We start from the raw sequence: 16,080 nt of genomic DNA, 5'->3' as shown, positions 1-16,080 counted from the left end.
TCGCACCAAGCCAGTGGTGTGCGTCGCCAGCCCGGTCCAGCCTGTTCCTGCTCCCCGCACCAGACCAGTGGTGCGCTTCGCCAGTCCGGTACAGTCCGGTACGGCCCATTCCTGCTCCCCGCACCAAGCCAGTGGTACGCGTCGCCAGTCCGGTACGGCCCGTTCCTGCTCCCCGCACCAAGCCAGTGGTGCGCATCGTCAGCCCGGTCCGGCCTGTTCCTGCTCCCCGCACCAAGCCAGTGGTGCGCGTCGTCAGCCCGGTCCGGCCCGTTCCTGCTCGGGTCCAGACAGGGCTTGGTACGTCGTGGGAGGAGGGAGAGGGGAAGTAGCGCGCCGAGGTCCAGACCAGACCAGGGGCGCAACAGGGAGGTGGAGAGTAAGTGGTGGTCACGCCCGGAGCCGGATCCGCCTCCGAGGCGGAATGCCCACCCGGCCCCTACCCTGTTATGTTTATGTGGCGTGGTCGGAGTCCGCACCTTTGGGGGGGTACTGTCACGCCCTGACTCTGAGGACTTGTATTTGTTGAGTCAGGGTGTGTATTTTCTGTGTTGTGTTTGCTATGTCGATGTTCTATGTTTAAGATCTAGAATGTGTAGATCTATGTTGGCCTGTGTGATTCCCAATCAGAGGCAGCTGTTGCTCGTTGTCTCTGATTGGGGCCCATACTTAGGCAGCCTTTTGGCACCTGTTAGTTGTGGATCTTGTTCCGTGTAAGGTATGTTGTGTGTATGCTACCTTGGACTTCACGTTTCGTTTGTTGTTTTGTCGTGGTGTTTATTCGTTAAATAAACATGTATGCTTATCACGCTGCGCCTTGGTCCTTCTCGTTCGTAAACGATCGTGACAATTGGTCAATTCCTCTCTCATACAAAACAAATGGGGATAGCGTGACACCGATCCCATATAGCCTACCCTTTGCTCTTCTACTCTAATAAACCCATCAGGCATCATTGAAGAGGATTGCTTCATTATAATGTTTGACATGATTCATGATAATGGCATGAGCAGACATACATACTATTTTATTCATAACAATTATCATTCAGGACAATGCAATGGATTTCGGAAACTAACTAGTATGGAGGAATTGCAAATGGGTATAATGCTTTCAAAGTTTAATAGTCATGTCTATTCTAACCCTCTCTGTTCTAGATAATGAGATAAATTAAACCCTTCACCAGGCAACATGGTATTGTTTTTCAGTAAATTTATAAACATTTCATCCCTATGAGTCCTGGTCAAAAGTAGTGCACTATAAAGGGAACATGGGTGACATTTGGGATTTATCCTCAGCCTTTCTACCACAGCCCCCAGAAACATATCAATATCCCCTGAGGCAGCCATGTAACTGCTGGGATAATACTGTAGAGGTGACTTCAGGAGACGTGCAAATTCATCCCCTCGACAGAGACAGAACATTATTTGTAAGGCCCAATGGACAGTTAAAGTAATGACAAATGTTACAAGAAGGAACATTTATGCTTTTTTTGTATAATTTATCATTTAAAATGTTCCGTCTTTAAAATCGGTAACTGAACAGTGATTTGGACGAGAGCCAAAAAACGATTTGGCAGGCAGGGGCATAGCAGAGGAAAATGAATATTGAGAAAACATTTAGCAGAGGCTTGAGCATGGAAATTAAAGTCGCCCTCTGATGAAAAGGTAATTATCAATATCAGTCATATTATGAAAGTCTTGTGACAGATACAGATGGGTATATCAGTTTGAGCATTAACCTAATTTAAGCACTAAATTAACTGTACATATTACATTATATTAATGTATTTGGTTTAATTATGAAATCTACTGGAAAACACATAGCCATGCTTAACCATTACTGTAGTACTTAATCAAACGCCACCCATCAACAGTGCTCTATAAATTCTATGTTGACACAAATCCAATCTTCTCTGCGTTGCCTATTGTACCAATATGCTGTTGAGTGACTCCCCACCTCCTTCATTTAACACTGCCAATATTTACTATTCATAAAATCCCTTTGTTCTCTTCAAATCAATAGTCCCTCAAGCAGTGCTATTGTTTAACCCTCCCAACCAATTTTTTCCTATTCAGATAACTCATTCCAATTGCTTCCTTGACCTATTAAGATAGGAAAATACCCTGAGGTATTAAATCAATATCGTGTGCATGTACCTTTTGAGAGGATACACAATGCAAAATACATTGTGTTGTGCCAGGGGAATAGCATCCAACTGTGTCCCTGTGCTTGTTCTCTCTCTGTCTGTCCATCTCTCTTTTTCTCTACTGAATTAGTTTGATGTGGTATTTGTGGGGAGGCTAGCCTGGCTCTGACATGTGGCCTAAAGGGGAATTTCACCCTGGCTCTGCCACGGCATATAGTCATTACTACAGTGCATTCGGAAAGTATTCAGACCCCTTGACTTTTTCCACATTTTGTTAAGTTACAGCCTTGTTCTAAAATGGACAAAAAAAGCAAAAACAGGTTTTTAGAAATGTTTGCAAATGTATTAAAAATACCTTATTTACATAAATATTCAGTGCATCCTGTTTATATTGATCATCCTTGAGATGTTTCAACAACTTGATTGGAGTCCACCAGTTGTAAATTCAATTGATTGGACATGATTTGGAAAGGCACACAATTGTCTATATAAGGTCCCACAGTTGACAGTGCATGTAAGAGCAAAAACCAAGCCATGAGGTCGAAGGAATTGTCAGTAGAGCTCAGAGACAGGATTGTGTCGAGGAAACAGATCTGGGGAAGGGTACCAAAACATTTCTGAAGCATTGAAGGTCCCCAAGAACACAGTGGCCTCCATCATTCTTAAATGGAAGAAGTTTTGAACTGCCAAGACTCTTCCTAGAGCTGGCCGCCCGGCCAAACCCCGATTCTGCCAGTGGCTTGCGGCTAACTAGAATGGTGCGGTGACCAAAGGGATTATCAGGCTGAACTGATGGGGAATCCATTTCGACAACAGCTTAGAAGTGATATGATAACAGCATTTTTTCCCCCCTTCACAACAAAACGGAAGATTCTCAATTAGAGGTAACCTAACGTTAGCTAGCTTGCTAGCCTACAATTTACAATTTAGTCATTTAGCAGACACTCTTATCCAGAGCGACTTACAGTTAGTGAGTGCATACATTTTTCATACTGGCCCCCCGTGGGGATCGAACCCACAACCCTGGCGTTGCAAGCGCCATGCTCTACCAACTGAACTACAGGAGGCTAGCTGGGTAAGTTAGCTAGCTAACGTTACAGTCCTGTATTGAACTCTGAAAGCCATCAGCTAAATCATATATCTATCTTTTGGTATACACACTGTCAATCAATTTCACCTATGTCATAGTTTATTTATTTATATCAACAACAAAAAAACGTTAAAATGGTCTGTCCTCGGTTGCAACACTCCCTACCAAGTTCCAAGCTGTCTCTGGAAGCAACGTCAGCACAAGAACTGTTCGTCGAAAGCTTCATGAATTGGGTTTCCATGGCCAAGCAGCCGCACACAAGCCTAAGATCCCCATGCACAATGCCAAGCGTCGGCTGGAGTGGTGTAAAGCTCGCCGCCATTGGAAATGTCCGACAGACGAATCTGGGTTAGGCAGATGCCAGGAGAACGCTACCTTACCTGCCTGAATGCATAGTGCCAACATAGTGTTTTTCATGGTTTGGGCTAGGCTCCTTAGTTCCAGTGAAGGGAAATCTTAATTCTACAGCATAACTTTGTGGCAACAGTTTGGGGAAGGCCCTTTCCTGTTTCAGAATGACAAAGCCCCTGTGCACAAAGCAAGGTCCATACAGAAATGGTTTGTCGAGATTTCAAATAAAATAACAATGCGACCCTTGAAGTATTAGCATAAACAATAAATAAACCGTTCCATTTCAGCAATTGCATTCACAAATGCATGCGACTGTTGTTAGTCTTTGCTGTAATAAAGGCTTCACAAAAAAATAAAATAAAATAAAATAAAATAAACACTCTGGTACGCTTATCATTTATTTAGTGTTGTTTACATTGTTCCAAACGGTCAGAAAAAATATAATGTCCTCTAACAGCACCTGTTTGGCACACATAATATGCACGCAACACTTGCTCCTTACCTTATTTTTCTTGATCTCCAGTATTTTCCACAACTAGACAAATTTATTCCACACATCTCACTTCGCCAACCAGTTAACATTCCCCCGTTTCAAGTTTATTTCTCATTTCCTCTGCATCCATTTTACTGTCACATGTGTTACGGTGTTCAGAGTTTGTTATAACCAATTTATTGTTAAATATTTCAGTCAGAAATGGCTGTAATTATGTTGCAACTTCAGCAACACGGACAGCGTGATAAACACTGTTGATGTTCTGTGGTGGTCGCTGCAGCAGGGAGGAGAGATAGACAATGGGTGCTAGTCACACAGTCACTCGCTGTGTCTGAGTCCGGCACAATGAAATCAAATGTGGTCGGACTACCTCTAGTCATTTGGGTGTCTTAATTATTTCATCAAACAGTGCGCTTACATCATCAGACAAGCTTAGTGCATATAGTTGATTTAATTAAACACATAGGATGTGTCTATATATGGAAAGATACACGTTTAAAGATTTAGACCTATTGATTGGTCGAAAGAACAGACAACTCTTTTTGTTGTTGTTGGGGACAGCCCTAGTCTAATCCCTCGAGAGGGATACAGTTCACGGGACACAGTTCTGCAACAATGACACACGCAGGAAAATAATTATGTTTCTGTATCTAGAATCCACTCCAGGAAGAAGCCCAGGCAATACACGGTATTAATTAATTCAAATTATGCTCTATTGTACAGTTTGAACAACAGTTGAACCGTGCCAGCATAACAATAACATTAGGGTAGTCTAGTTGAACATGCATACATGTGCACCGGCACAGTTATTACATTTACAACAATATCTAGCCTAATAGAAAGAAATATGGCATAACCCTCAACCCTTGCACAGTGACCAGAACGTACAAATGAGCCTAGATACGTTAGCAGACAGTGTCTACCTACAGCCATGAGTCACGATCGTCAGGGAGAGACCAATGCGCAGCGTTGAAGGTGAACATATTTCTATTTATTAGGGTATGATCAAAATAACACCAAATAAGAACAAGAAACCACAAACACAAAGTGAAAGACAGACAGTTAAATATGGCTCCCAATCAGAGACAACCAGCTGACACTCGTTGCCTCTGATTGGGAGTCACTCAGGCCAACACAGAAATACAAACATAGAATTTCACACCCTGGCTCAACATAACAGTGTCCCCAGAGCCAGGGCGTGACAGTACCCCCCCCTAAAGGCGCGGACTCCGACCGCGCCAACTAAATACCACAGGGGAGGGACCGGGTGGGCACTCCGCCTTGGCGGCGGATCCGGCTCGGGCCTGATCCCCACTCCCTCTCCAACCCCCAAAGTACCCCTGGTCCGGTCTGGCCCCGCTGTCCGGAGCTGGACTGCACACTGATGGAGCGGATTGCTCTAGCTCGGCGTAACGCATCTGACCGGTGCCGGACCAGGCACCAGTGGAACAGGCACGGGCCGTGCCGGACCGACGACGCACACCACTGGCTTGGTGTGGGGAGCAGGAGCGGGACGGACCGGGCTGGCTGCGCACCACTGACTTGGTGCGGGGAGCTTGGATGGGCCGGACTGGGCTGGCGACGCGCACCACAGACTTGGTGCGGAGAGCAGGAACGGGCCGGACAGGGCTGACGAAACGCACCACAGACTTGGTGCGGGGAGCAGGAATGGGCCGGACTGGGCTGGCGACGCGCACCACAGACTTGGTGCGGAGAGCAGGAACGGGCCGGACAGGGCTGACGAAACGCACCACAGACTTGGTGCGGGGAGCAGGAATGGGCCGGACTGGGCTGGCGACGCGCACCACAGACTTGGTGCGGAGAGCAGGACCGTGCCGGACAGGGCTGACGAAACGCACCACTGACTTGGTGCGGGGAGCAGGAATGGACCGGACCGTACTGGGGACACACACCAGTACCTCTCGCCGTGCCTCTACATCCTCCATCCCCTCTTCGACCAGTGGCCCCCGTAACCTGGCGGCCTCCTCTGGCAACCCGCTGGACCGCTCTATCGCGGCCTCCTGCTGGTCCGACGTCGTGAGCCCCCCCCTAAAAAATTTCTGGGAGTCTCTCTTCCCCGTGGGCCAGGCCTCGATAATTCTCGCACAACTCTCGCTCTTCTGCTGCCAATCTCCGCCATTCAGCTCCTCATTCGGCTTGACCCAGTCGAAGCTCTGCCTCCACTGTTGCCAAGTCCACCCACTCTGCTCCTCACTAGGCTGCTTGGTCCAGTTCTGGTGGTTTCTTCTGTCACGATCGTCAGGGAGAGACCAATGCGCAGCGTTGAAGGTGAACATATTTCTATTTATTAGGGTATGATCAAAATAACAGACGAAAACGTGATGTCTACGGTTTAACACAAACCAAATAAGAACAAGAAACCACAAACACAAAGTGAAAGACAGACAGTTAAATATGGCTCCCAATCAGAGACAACCAGCTGACACTCGTTGCCTCTGATTGGGAGTCACTCACGCCAACATAGAAATACAAACATAGAATTTCACACCCTGGCTCAACATAACAGTGTCCCCAGAGCCAGGGCGTGACACCATGTCTATCAGGCATGCTTAGGCAAATATGTTTTATAGTAAATCCAGCTTCAGTTTTAGAGATTTACAACAGTAAATTGTTGTATTATTATTTATCCTCAATGTTTGGTAGTAAACTTAGCTAGCTAGCTTGCTGGACATGCAATACTTGTTATTTACATCTGATTGGAATCCTATCTTGCATCATACCTACAATTTTGTGAGAATTAAATGCATCCAAGGTCATAATCATAACCAACGTCAGCCCTCATCAATTATGTTACATAGCTAGCTAGTACAATTATTTACAGTTGCTGATGTTACACGTTTGTTAACAAGTTACAAATGTGAGGTGTGGCGCATAGCAAGTTAGCAGGCGCCAGGCTAACAAACTAGCCAACTTCAGTCATGTGCTAACGTTTGCTGGTAAACCTAGCTTTAGGTGGCTGGTTGTAACGTTGTAGCTTGCTGTTTAGTAGCTAGCCATATCTACGACTAAGAGAAAAAGCTTTACAATCGAGATACAAAAGATCTCCGATTGTACAACCTCTTCTATTTTTTGTCATATATATGGCTACCGGTAGTTGTTTAGCTAGCTAGCTAACTTTGCTAGTTAGCTAGCTACCTAGCTAGCTACATAACTTGCTAAGTTAGCAAACATATATATATTTTTAATTTCCCCCCACTGTAACACAGTAGTATGTTAGCCAGCAATACAAAATATGGGTTTCACTAGATAAACTAAAGTTAGCTCGCTAGCTACAGTGAGGGAAAAAAGTATTTGATCCCCTGCTGATTTTGTACGTTTGACCACTGACAAAGAAATGATCAGTCTATAATTTTAATGGTAGGTTTATTTGAACAGTGAGAGACAGAATAACAACAAAAAAATCCAGAAAAAAGCATGTCAAAAATGTTATAAATTGATTTGCTTTTTAATAAGTATTTGACCCCCTCTCAATCAGAAAGATTTCTGGCTCCCAGGTGTATTTTATACAGGTAACAAGCTGAGATTAGGAGCACACTCTACAAATAAACCTACCATTCAAATTATAGACTGATCATGTCTTTGTCAGTGGGCAAACGTACAAAATCAGCAGGGGATTAAATACTTTTTTCCCTCACTGTAGGTGGCTTGTAGGATAAAATAACTTACTTAGCTAGGCACCATATTTGTCATCTGCCCTCTTGGTGCTGGCATCGGCTGTAGCTGAGCTTCTAATGTTAGCTAAATCCAACTCTTTGTTTAGCTGAGCTTCTAATGTTAGCTAAATCCAACTCTTTGTTTTTCGAATCCTCTTCGCTATATTCTGGTTGAAGCATGTATGGTTGAATGTCACCATGTAGCTAATAGATGCTCTATCGTCGAATTCGTGTTGATGAGAGGAATCACTTGAAGCCATTGCGTCTGGTCAGTTCTTTCAGTTTTACCCAAAGGATTGTTGTTAGTGTCCGCCTTGGGGGAGGGACGTGGGCCAGTGCAGGAAGCACCACCCAACCAAAGTTGTGGACTTTCAGACACTAGAAAAAATGGGTCTGCTTGTATATTTACTAATGAATCCGCGGATAGGAACATCGCTAAAAGACGTCTGTCCAATGGCTCTATCGAACAAGGACAACAATATCTACACCCACAAAAACATATAGTGCAATCAGCATAACATAGAGCCACAAAGCAGGACTACATGTATTTTTAGACCCCCCATCAATACACCGGAAGCCGTCATAGGGTGTATCATTCAGCGCACAAAGCCCTGACGTGCCTTCCTCCTGGCCAATTATGTGTGAAACACATCTCACTGTCCTAGAAATGCCTCAGTCATTATGAAAACAAGCCCTGATTCCCCGTGGGTGAAATTCCCCTTTAAGTGGCAGCCCTTCATCCTGTCTGATAGTGGAAGAAGCAGTGGCTCAAACAGTCCACCATCACTCACGGATACTGCTGGGTTAACTTTAAGTGAACTGTGGTTGGCTTCTCTCTGTAACTCCCTCTACCCCATCGCTACAAAATGAAGTTCCGTGATAAGACTCGTGGAAAAAGAGGATCTGTGTCACTCTACTTTGTCTCCATACAGACACTGCATGATATTCTAACACAGGACTTAAGGAGTCTGTAGGGGGTCGGAGGGTTTAAGGGAATTTACATTTGGTAGTAGGGTTTAGTCCAAGGACGTTTCCAAACATAGTATATCATGGCAGCAGGGTCTTCTCAGATCCATCAATAGCAGTGGCCAGTCAGGGTTACTTACACGCCTGGCTGGGAAAAGGAGGAAGACTCAGATCTGATGATGATATAGATACCAAACTGAGACTACAGTGCCAAGAGTCCTGCGCCGGCATGCTCTCCTTCACAGATAAGATGCACATCTGGCTGACAGATCGAGGAAAATAAAATAACCCTTTGAACCATAGAGAACTGGGGCCAAAGCTCCCCATCAAAGCGTAAGATTTTTAAATGATTTCCATGTGAAATGGCCTACGAGGTACCTGCTCTGCCCAAGCCTCATTCCATATACAGTGAGGGAAAAAAGTATTTGATCCCCTGCTGATTTTGTAAGTTTGCCCACTGACAAAGAAATGATCAGTCTATAATTTTTATGGTATGTTTATTTGAACAGTGAGAGACAGAATAACAACAGAAAAATCCAGAAAAATGCATGTCAAAAATGTTATACATTGATTTGCATTTTAATGAGGGAAATAAGTATTTGACCCCCTCTCAATCAGAAAGATTTCTGGCTCCCAGGTGTCTTTTATACAGGTAACGAGCTGAGATTAGGAGCACACTCTTAAAGGGAGTCAAATACTTTTTCCCCTCAATGTACAGTGCCTTGAGAAAGTATTCATACCCCTTGACTTATTCCACATTTTGTTGTGTTACAGCCTGAATTCAAAATGGATTAAACTGATTTTTTTTCTCACCCAGCATTATTATTTGCCTATTATTATTTTCAAAATTCTTCAGGCTCTGTCAAATTGGTTGTTGATCATTGCTAGACAACCTGCAAGCAGATTTAAGTCAGAACTGTAATTTGGCCACTCAGGAACATTCACTGTCTTCTTGTAGCTGAAAGGTGAATTCATCTCCCAGTGTCTGGTGGAAAGCAGACTGAACCAGGTTTTCCGCTTGGATTTTCCCTGTGCTTAGCTCCATTCTGTTTCTTTTTTATCCTGAAAAACTCCCTAGTCCTTAATGATTACCAGCATACCCATAACATGATGCAGCCACCACTATGCTTGAAAATATGGAGAGTGGTACTCAGTAATGTGTTGTATTGGATTTGCCCCAAACATAACACTTTTGTATTCAGGACAAAACGTTAATTGCTTTGCCACATTTTTTGCAGTATTACTTTAGTGCCTTGTTGCATATTTTTGAATATTTTTATTCTGTACAAGCTTCCTTGCCAGTTAGGTTAGTATTGTGGAGTAACTACAAAGTTGTTGATCCATCCTCAGTTTTCTCTTATCACAGACATTAAACTCTGTAACGGTTTTAAAGTCACCATTGGCCTCATGGTGAAACCCCTGAGCAGTTTCCTTCCTCTCCGGCAACTGAGTTAGGAAGGACGCCTGTATCTCTGTAGTGACTGGGTGTATTTATACACCATCCAAAGTGTAATTAATAACTTCACCATGCTCAAAGGTATATTCAATGTATTTTTATTTGTACAGTACATGTAGATTAAAATGATAAGGGCCAGAGACGGTGATACATATGATATGAACTGCCGTTTTGTTTCCCTAAAGCGTGTCAAGATGGCTAAGTATACGCCTAATTGTTGTTCACGTGCCTCACAATGTCCATTCACCTATCTTCTCTGGTGGGGGAAGTAGAGCGTAAACTCTACTCTCCCCACTCTATCTCCTTAGTTTAAATCCAATGTCACTAGTAAAGCCTGTAATTGGGACGGAAGCAGAGCTGTTATTGGCATATCTGGTAGGCAGGACGGCTGATGTGCATATAGATGTGTGTTCGGCTGAGAGGAGATAGGTTGTTTGAATGTTGCTCATGCACTCCCAGCCCCCAGAAAGTCATCAGGGAGACAGGGAGGGCTGGTTCAGACAGAGCTTGGCTGGGCGGTTACGACCTTGAAGACTAGAGGCAGGAGGAAATCACTGATGGAAAACACAGTGACCTGACATGACCAGAGGAGGTCACTGTGGAGTTGCCCAGGATTCCATCATGTCCCACTGGCAGTCAGAGCAGAGGCAGTCAGTCACACGTTCCTGAGGCTGAGGGCTGAGCCCCTACCCTCGAGTGGGCCAGCCTCCTCCGGACCTGTAAACTTCAGACTGTACACTGGAGGTCCTGTGCAACACATGTCTGCACTGCGTTAATTGTAAGCTCTCTGCTTAGCTGATCAAAGCAGCAGCAGTGAGCAGCACCACCAGGCCCATGTGGCTCAGGCATTCGTCATGCTCTTAATTGGCTCGCAGTGTTATCTGTGTTATTTCTGTGAAGTCTTCATGAAAGGACACCCATTAAAATCAAGCCTTCCACCACAATGCTATAGATTATCCAATCTGTCAGGAAATGAAGCAAGCCACAAAGGCGTTGGGATCAGAGCAACCACTTCCCATAAAGGTCATAGTGGATGGATGAGGAGTATGGGGGTAGGATGAGCAGCAGGGTAGAGAGATGGGCGGGTTGACTAGTGTGGGGGTGACAGGACCCCCACCCCCCACCCTACCTCCCCCAAGCCTTCCTCCCTCTGTCACAGTAACTATAGGCATGTTTCTGAGCTGCCCTGATGAAACAGCACAATCCGGTTTCACTTACAAACGTCTCTCTCTCTCTCTGTCCCCCTCTCTGACATGACGTCTGTAGAGGATAAGTCACTGGGTCATGACATTTCCCTTTGTTAAACACTGCTAAACTACAGCAGAGTAAACACACACACTCTCCCACGGTAGGCTTTCACTATGGGTTTGCCCTGAAGGTATTTGACCAAAATAACATATTCAAGATGGCAACCTGTTATTAGTGAGAGCTGGGATATTTCCTACAGTGCTACTCGGGTATGTGTTAATTAACTGTAGGTGTGAACTCTTCCCCTACAGTTTGTCATTTACCTGTGAGCAAGACAGTGGAGTATCCACCCTCAACCATCCCCCTTTCCCTTCTTTTCTGAACCATCTTAACTATTTCTCTCCTACTCTGCTATATCCCTTTTGTACCTCTTTACCTTCAGAGTGTCTCCATAGGGATGTGTGTCTGTAATGAACATGGCCCTCTCTCTCTCTGGGCCCTGTTCACCTTCACAAACCCTGTCCTCCCCCCCTCTCTCTCCCTCTTCCCCTCTCTCTCTTTCCTGTCAATGTGCTTTTCATCAGAGCTGCCTTTGATGGGCTTAAAACAATCACGGCAAATACCAATACCACCTGCAGGATGGAGAATAAAAGGTGTTTTTAAGTTGAGTGGTACGTGAGTCAGAGGGGACTGTACACTGCTTAGACAAACTTACAACACATTCAGATGTGGATTTCACATTGCTCGACTTGACTACGGTTTTCCTTGGCTTTAACAAATACAGCTACCAATTCTCGTTTTAGCACAATAAACTACAGAGTAAGCATATTTGCAGTCAAAGGCCTCTTTTAAAAAAGACGTTAATTTGCATAATATATGCTGTTTGCTTTACAAACTCACTAGTCCAACATTAGAATTGGAGAGCACTGTGCGGAGAGAATTGTGGAAAAAGAGCATAGCAAATGAGGTTTGAGATGAAAAAATCTGTGGCAACCACAATCTCTCAAATGAAAACAGTCTGGATCAGAGGGTACTATTCCCAAGCTCTGTAGCTGAAATTAGAACAGGATACTCCCCATTAGAAACCTCATTCCAAACAGGCAAAAATATACCAAAATACGGTTCCATTTTCCAATACAGTTGGAGCGAGTAAAACGTACCTCATGTATTTATGTGTATGTATGTATGTGTGTGTGTGTATATATATATATATATATATATATATATATATATTTGTGAAAAAAATACATGGGGGATTGGAAGTGATGCAAACAATTACATTGATGGAAGTTACAATCTATCTGCAATATTAAAGCTGATCTACCCCCTAATTATTTTATTTTTTTAATTTAAAAAATCCGTAGAGATTTCCACATTTTAATCTCCAAAATAAAGTTATGTTACTGATGATAGAAGTATTTGTTGAGGTATAGAAAATATAGCCTTGCTCTGAAATTAGACCAGTGGCCTAGTTGGATCTAGAGGCCAAAGGCCTACTTACCAGCACATCTTATACTAAAGGCTAGATCAAAGCATTGAGCACTCAAAACAAAGAGTAGCACAGGAGGTTGGTGGCACCTTAATTGGGGAGGACGGGCTCGTGGTAATGGCTGGAGCGGACTAAGTAAAATGGTAGCAAATACATCAAACACATGATTTCCAAGTGTTTGATGCCATTCCATTTGCTCTGTTCCACCCATTATTATGAGCCGTCCTCCCCTCAGCAGCCTCCACTGAAGAGTAGATACCACACAGATGAGTCCCAGATGTGTGCAAGGGGCCAGAGTGACCACTTAAAGGATTTCTATCCTCTTTGCTGTCTTCACAATACAAAGACTCAGGTTGAAACAGGTCCAGATACAATGGCCCATGCTGCTTTGAAGATGGCTGCACACACCCACAGCTGTTGACAGCAATGTTCTCAACATGGGAGAGAGAGGGGAGCAGATAAAGGGGAGCAACAATCAGACACTGTGTATACACATGCCCCCCATTAAGAACCAATAGAGTGCCAACAAGCTCCGTCGTTGTAAAGGCCACCATCCTGACAGAAGCTGATCAAATAAAGAGGGAGGGATGAAGAGGAGGGATACAGTGAAACAAACAAACAAACCCTTTACCCTCCTCTACCCTGACTCAAACACACTGGAATCACATGGAGATTGACTATAGGGCAAAAGCTGAATGAATTGACCAATACTGCTTTCACATAGGATTTACTGTATAGTTCATTATTTTGTTCATTAAACAGACAAGACACACCTACCCGACTACAGTCAACACACATTGCCTATATTTTATAGTAAGAATATAACGGAATAAAATACAAATAATATTTTTCCCACACAACTTGTGTCACGGAAATGTGTGGAACCGCTGCCCATACTTTTTGGATCCACATTTAATCTCTTTCCTACCCTCACTCCACTTTGTTATGAAGCAGGCGTAGGGTCTTATCTTTATCATGATACCGATAGAAAATAATAGCAATACTATTTTCAAAAGCATGTGAGTCTCGTGTTCACATTTCACAACCTCCGCAGGCTTTTGGAATTGTATATATGTGATCGAGCAAAATAATAGGCCTACCCTTGACTTAGGCTACCACCTCCACTTATTTGCCCAGCCAGAAAACAATTAACCAAATAGCCTATACAGACGGAGATTCAGTGAAACCAAATAACATTGATTGATTATCAGACAAGTCAGTGAAGTCACAGGCTTTTGGTCAGGGGTAGGCCTATAGGCTACTAAGCGACTGAAGACCAAAATAATCCACTTGTTAAACTACATAACATACTGGCAAAATGTTCTAACAGGCCTAAATGAGCCAACTAGACAAGATGATCATGAGCAGCACCCACCCACCTCAACTTAACTAACATTTTCCCAGCCTAATTGTAGCCTAACCAATATCCAAATGATGATTCAGTGAAAACAAAAATCTGGCATTAGGCCTATTGATTTATGATGACGAGTCCCTACGCTTGTCTCAAAGCAGCGCGATGGCGCTGTCCCAAACAAAACAGTGCTGAAATTATTATCTAGTTGACCACAGACGGTAGGCTATTGCTTCATATCTATTACAAGGATTGAATGACTTTGTGAGTTTCAGGAATCAACAATTTGATACATGCCTTCAATTGCATTAGCCTACTTTATTCCAATATTTTCGTCATTCAGTGATATTTTGGCTATTCCCACAGTAATTCTTTATGGATCCATCCAGTTGTGGTTAAGAAAACAGTGCATTCTTAGTGGTGGGCTATGCGAAGAGATGGGTGAAGTGACATGCCTTGCAAAGTTTAAAACTGCCAGGATGATGGTAACAGGGCGCTGCCTAGCAACCATCAAGAGTTTAACATCTACTAGATGGGTGTCCCGAAATCGGGACAGTTGTTGCTCAATACGGATAATGTGACTACAATGACGTTGTAAACAAAAGCAAATTTTCACGGACATATACATGTCTTATATTAGCGTATTATTTGCACGTACATTGTTGACCTCTTGTGGACAACATCTAAATTACCTCCAGCTTCCTATCTGAATCTATGTCTTTTATTTTTCATGTCAAAGATGATGCAACAAACATTTTTTGTTTGTTTTATCTTTTACCAGATCTATTATGTTATGTTCTCCTACATTCATTTCACATTTCCACAAACTTCCAAGTGTTTCCTTTCAAATAGTATCAAGAATATGCATATCCTTGCTTCAGGTCCTGAGCTACAGGCAGTTTGATTCGGGTATGCATTTTAGGCGAAAATTGAAAAGAAGGGTGTGATCCTTAAGAGGTTAAGAGCCTAGTGCGTGCCCAATGCCGCCTCAGTATTGCAGCTACGTTTCATACTAAGCAGTAGGAAGAACTTTACCGAAATTATTACTAGGTCGTTTGGTTAAAATAAAAGTTTCGGCTTTGATACATGGCAATACCTTTCAGATATAAAGAAAAGGCGGAAAAAAGTTGGCGGTATGGTAAAGTTGGCGGAAAAACATCTTAGTATGAAAGGAATACAAGTGGATGAACCAATACTGTTTTCCCTGTCTTTCTAAGAAGGTATTTTTCGAGTATAACAACGACAAGTGTGTATGACATGTTTAGAAGAAAAAAACAAGCTGGAAGCTACAGAAATTCTGGTTGAAAGCGAAAAGGATTGTCGATCCTCAGGCGCTGTCAGATGTTCAGCAGTGACACAATAACACCTGAAGGAAGACAGCAAACGTCACTTTCAGAAGACGTCCACTGAGACTGAACCAGTCCCAGGCTGGGATTACAAGAACAGAGAAACAGGAAATGCTCATAGCACTTCACGCCTGGACTGGTAAATGTAAGTGTAGTGGTGTAGCTACTGCAGTAATAGTATAGTGCTGTAAGCCTAGAAGTGAGGGGTGGTGTGGGGTGAGGAGGGGTGTGGTGAGGAGGGGTAGGGTGAGGAGGAGTGATGATGGGTGAGGTGGGGTGAGGTTGGATGGAGGCAGTGCAGTACAGTACCTGGGGATCGCTTGCTAGAGCGCGAGGGCATCATGTAGGACTGGCGAGGCAGCAAGGGCGAGGAGGGCAGAGACATGGACACGCCTTTGGCCAGGCTCAGTCTGAACACATCCTCTGGGGAGTAGGGGTGGTGGAGGCCTCCAGGCTCATGTGTCTGGGGGGCACCGCCGCCGGGCGGGCACCTTCGCTGTGCAATGTAGAGCTCACCCGCTGAGAAGAGAGG

General features: G+C 44.0%; 1 protein-coding gene across 4 annotated transcripts in view; it reads right to left on the bottom strand.

The window, feature by feature from the left end:
- Positions 1-16,080, bottom strand: part of LOC121536829 (protein TANC1) — a 292,594-nt gene that overhangs the window by 191,980 nt on the left and 84,534 nt on the right. For all 4 annotated transcript variants that reach the window (XM_041844415.2, XM_041844417.1, XM_045206560.1 and 1 more), the window contains exon 3: positions 15,858-16,067. In XM_041844415.2, the coding sequence (XP_041700349.1) occupies positions 15,858-16,067 (210 nt within the window). The remainder of the gene's footprint in view (positions 1-15,857; positions 16,068-16,080) is intronic.

Source organism: Coregonus clupeaformis, chromosome 23, assembly GCF_020615455.1.
Source record: "Coregonus clupeaformis isolate EN_2021a chromosome 23, ASM2061545v1, whole genome shotgun sequence".
Lineage (NCBI taxonomy): Eukaryota > Metazoa > Chordata > Actinopteri > Salmoniformes > Salmonidae > Coregonus > Coregonus clupeaformis.
The sequence above is the reverse complement of the archived record's forward strand: the minus strand, read 5'-3'. Positions and strand labels throughout refer to the sequence as shown.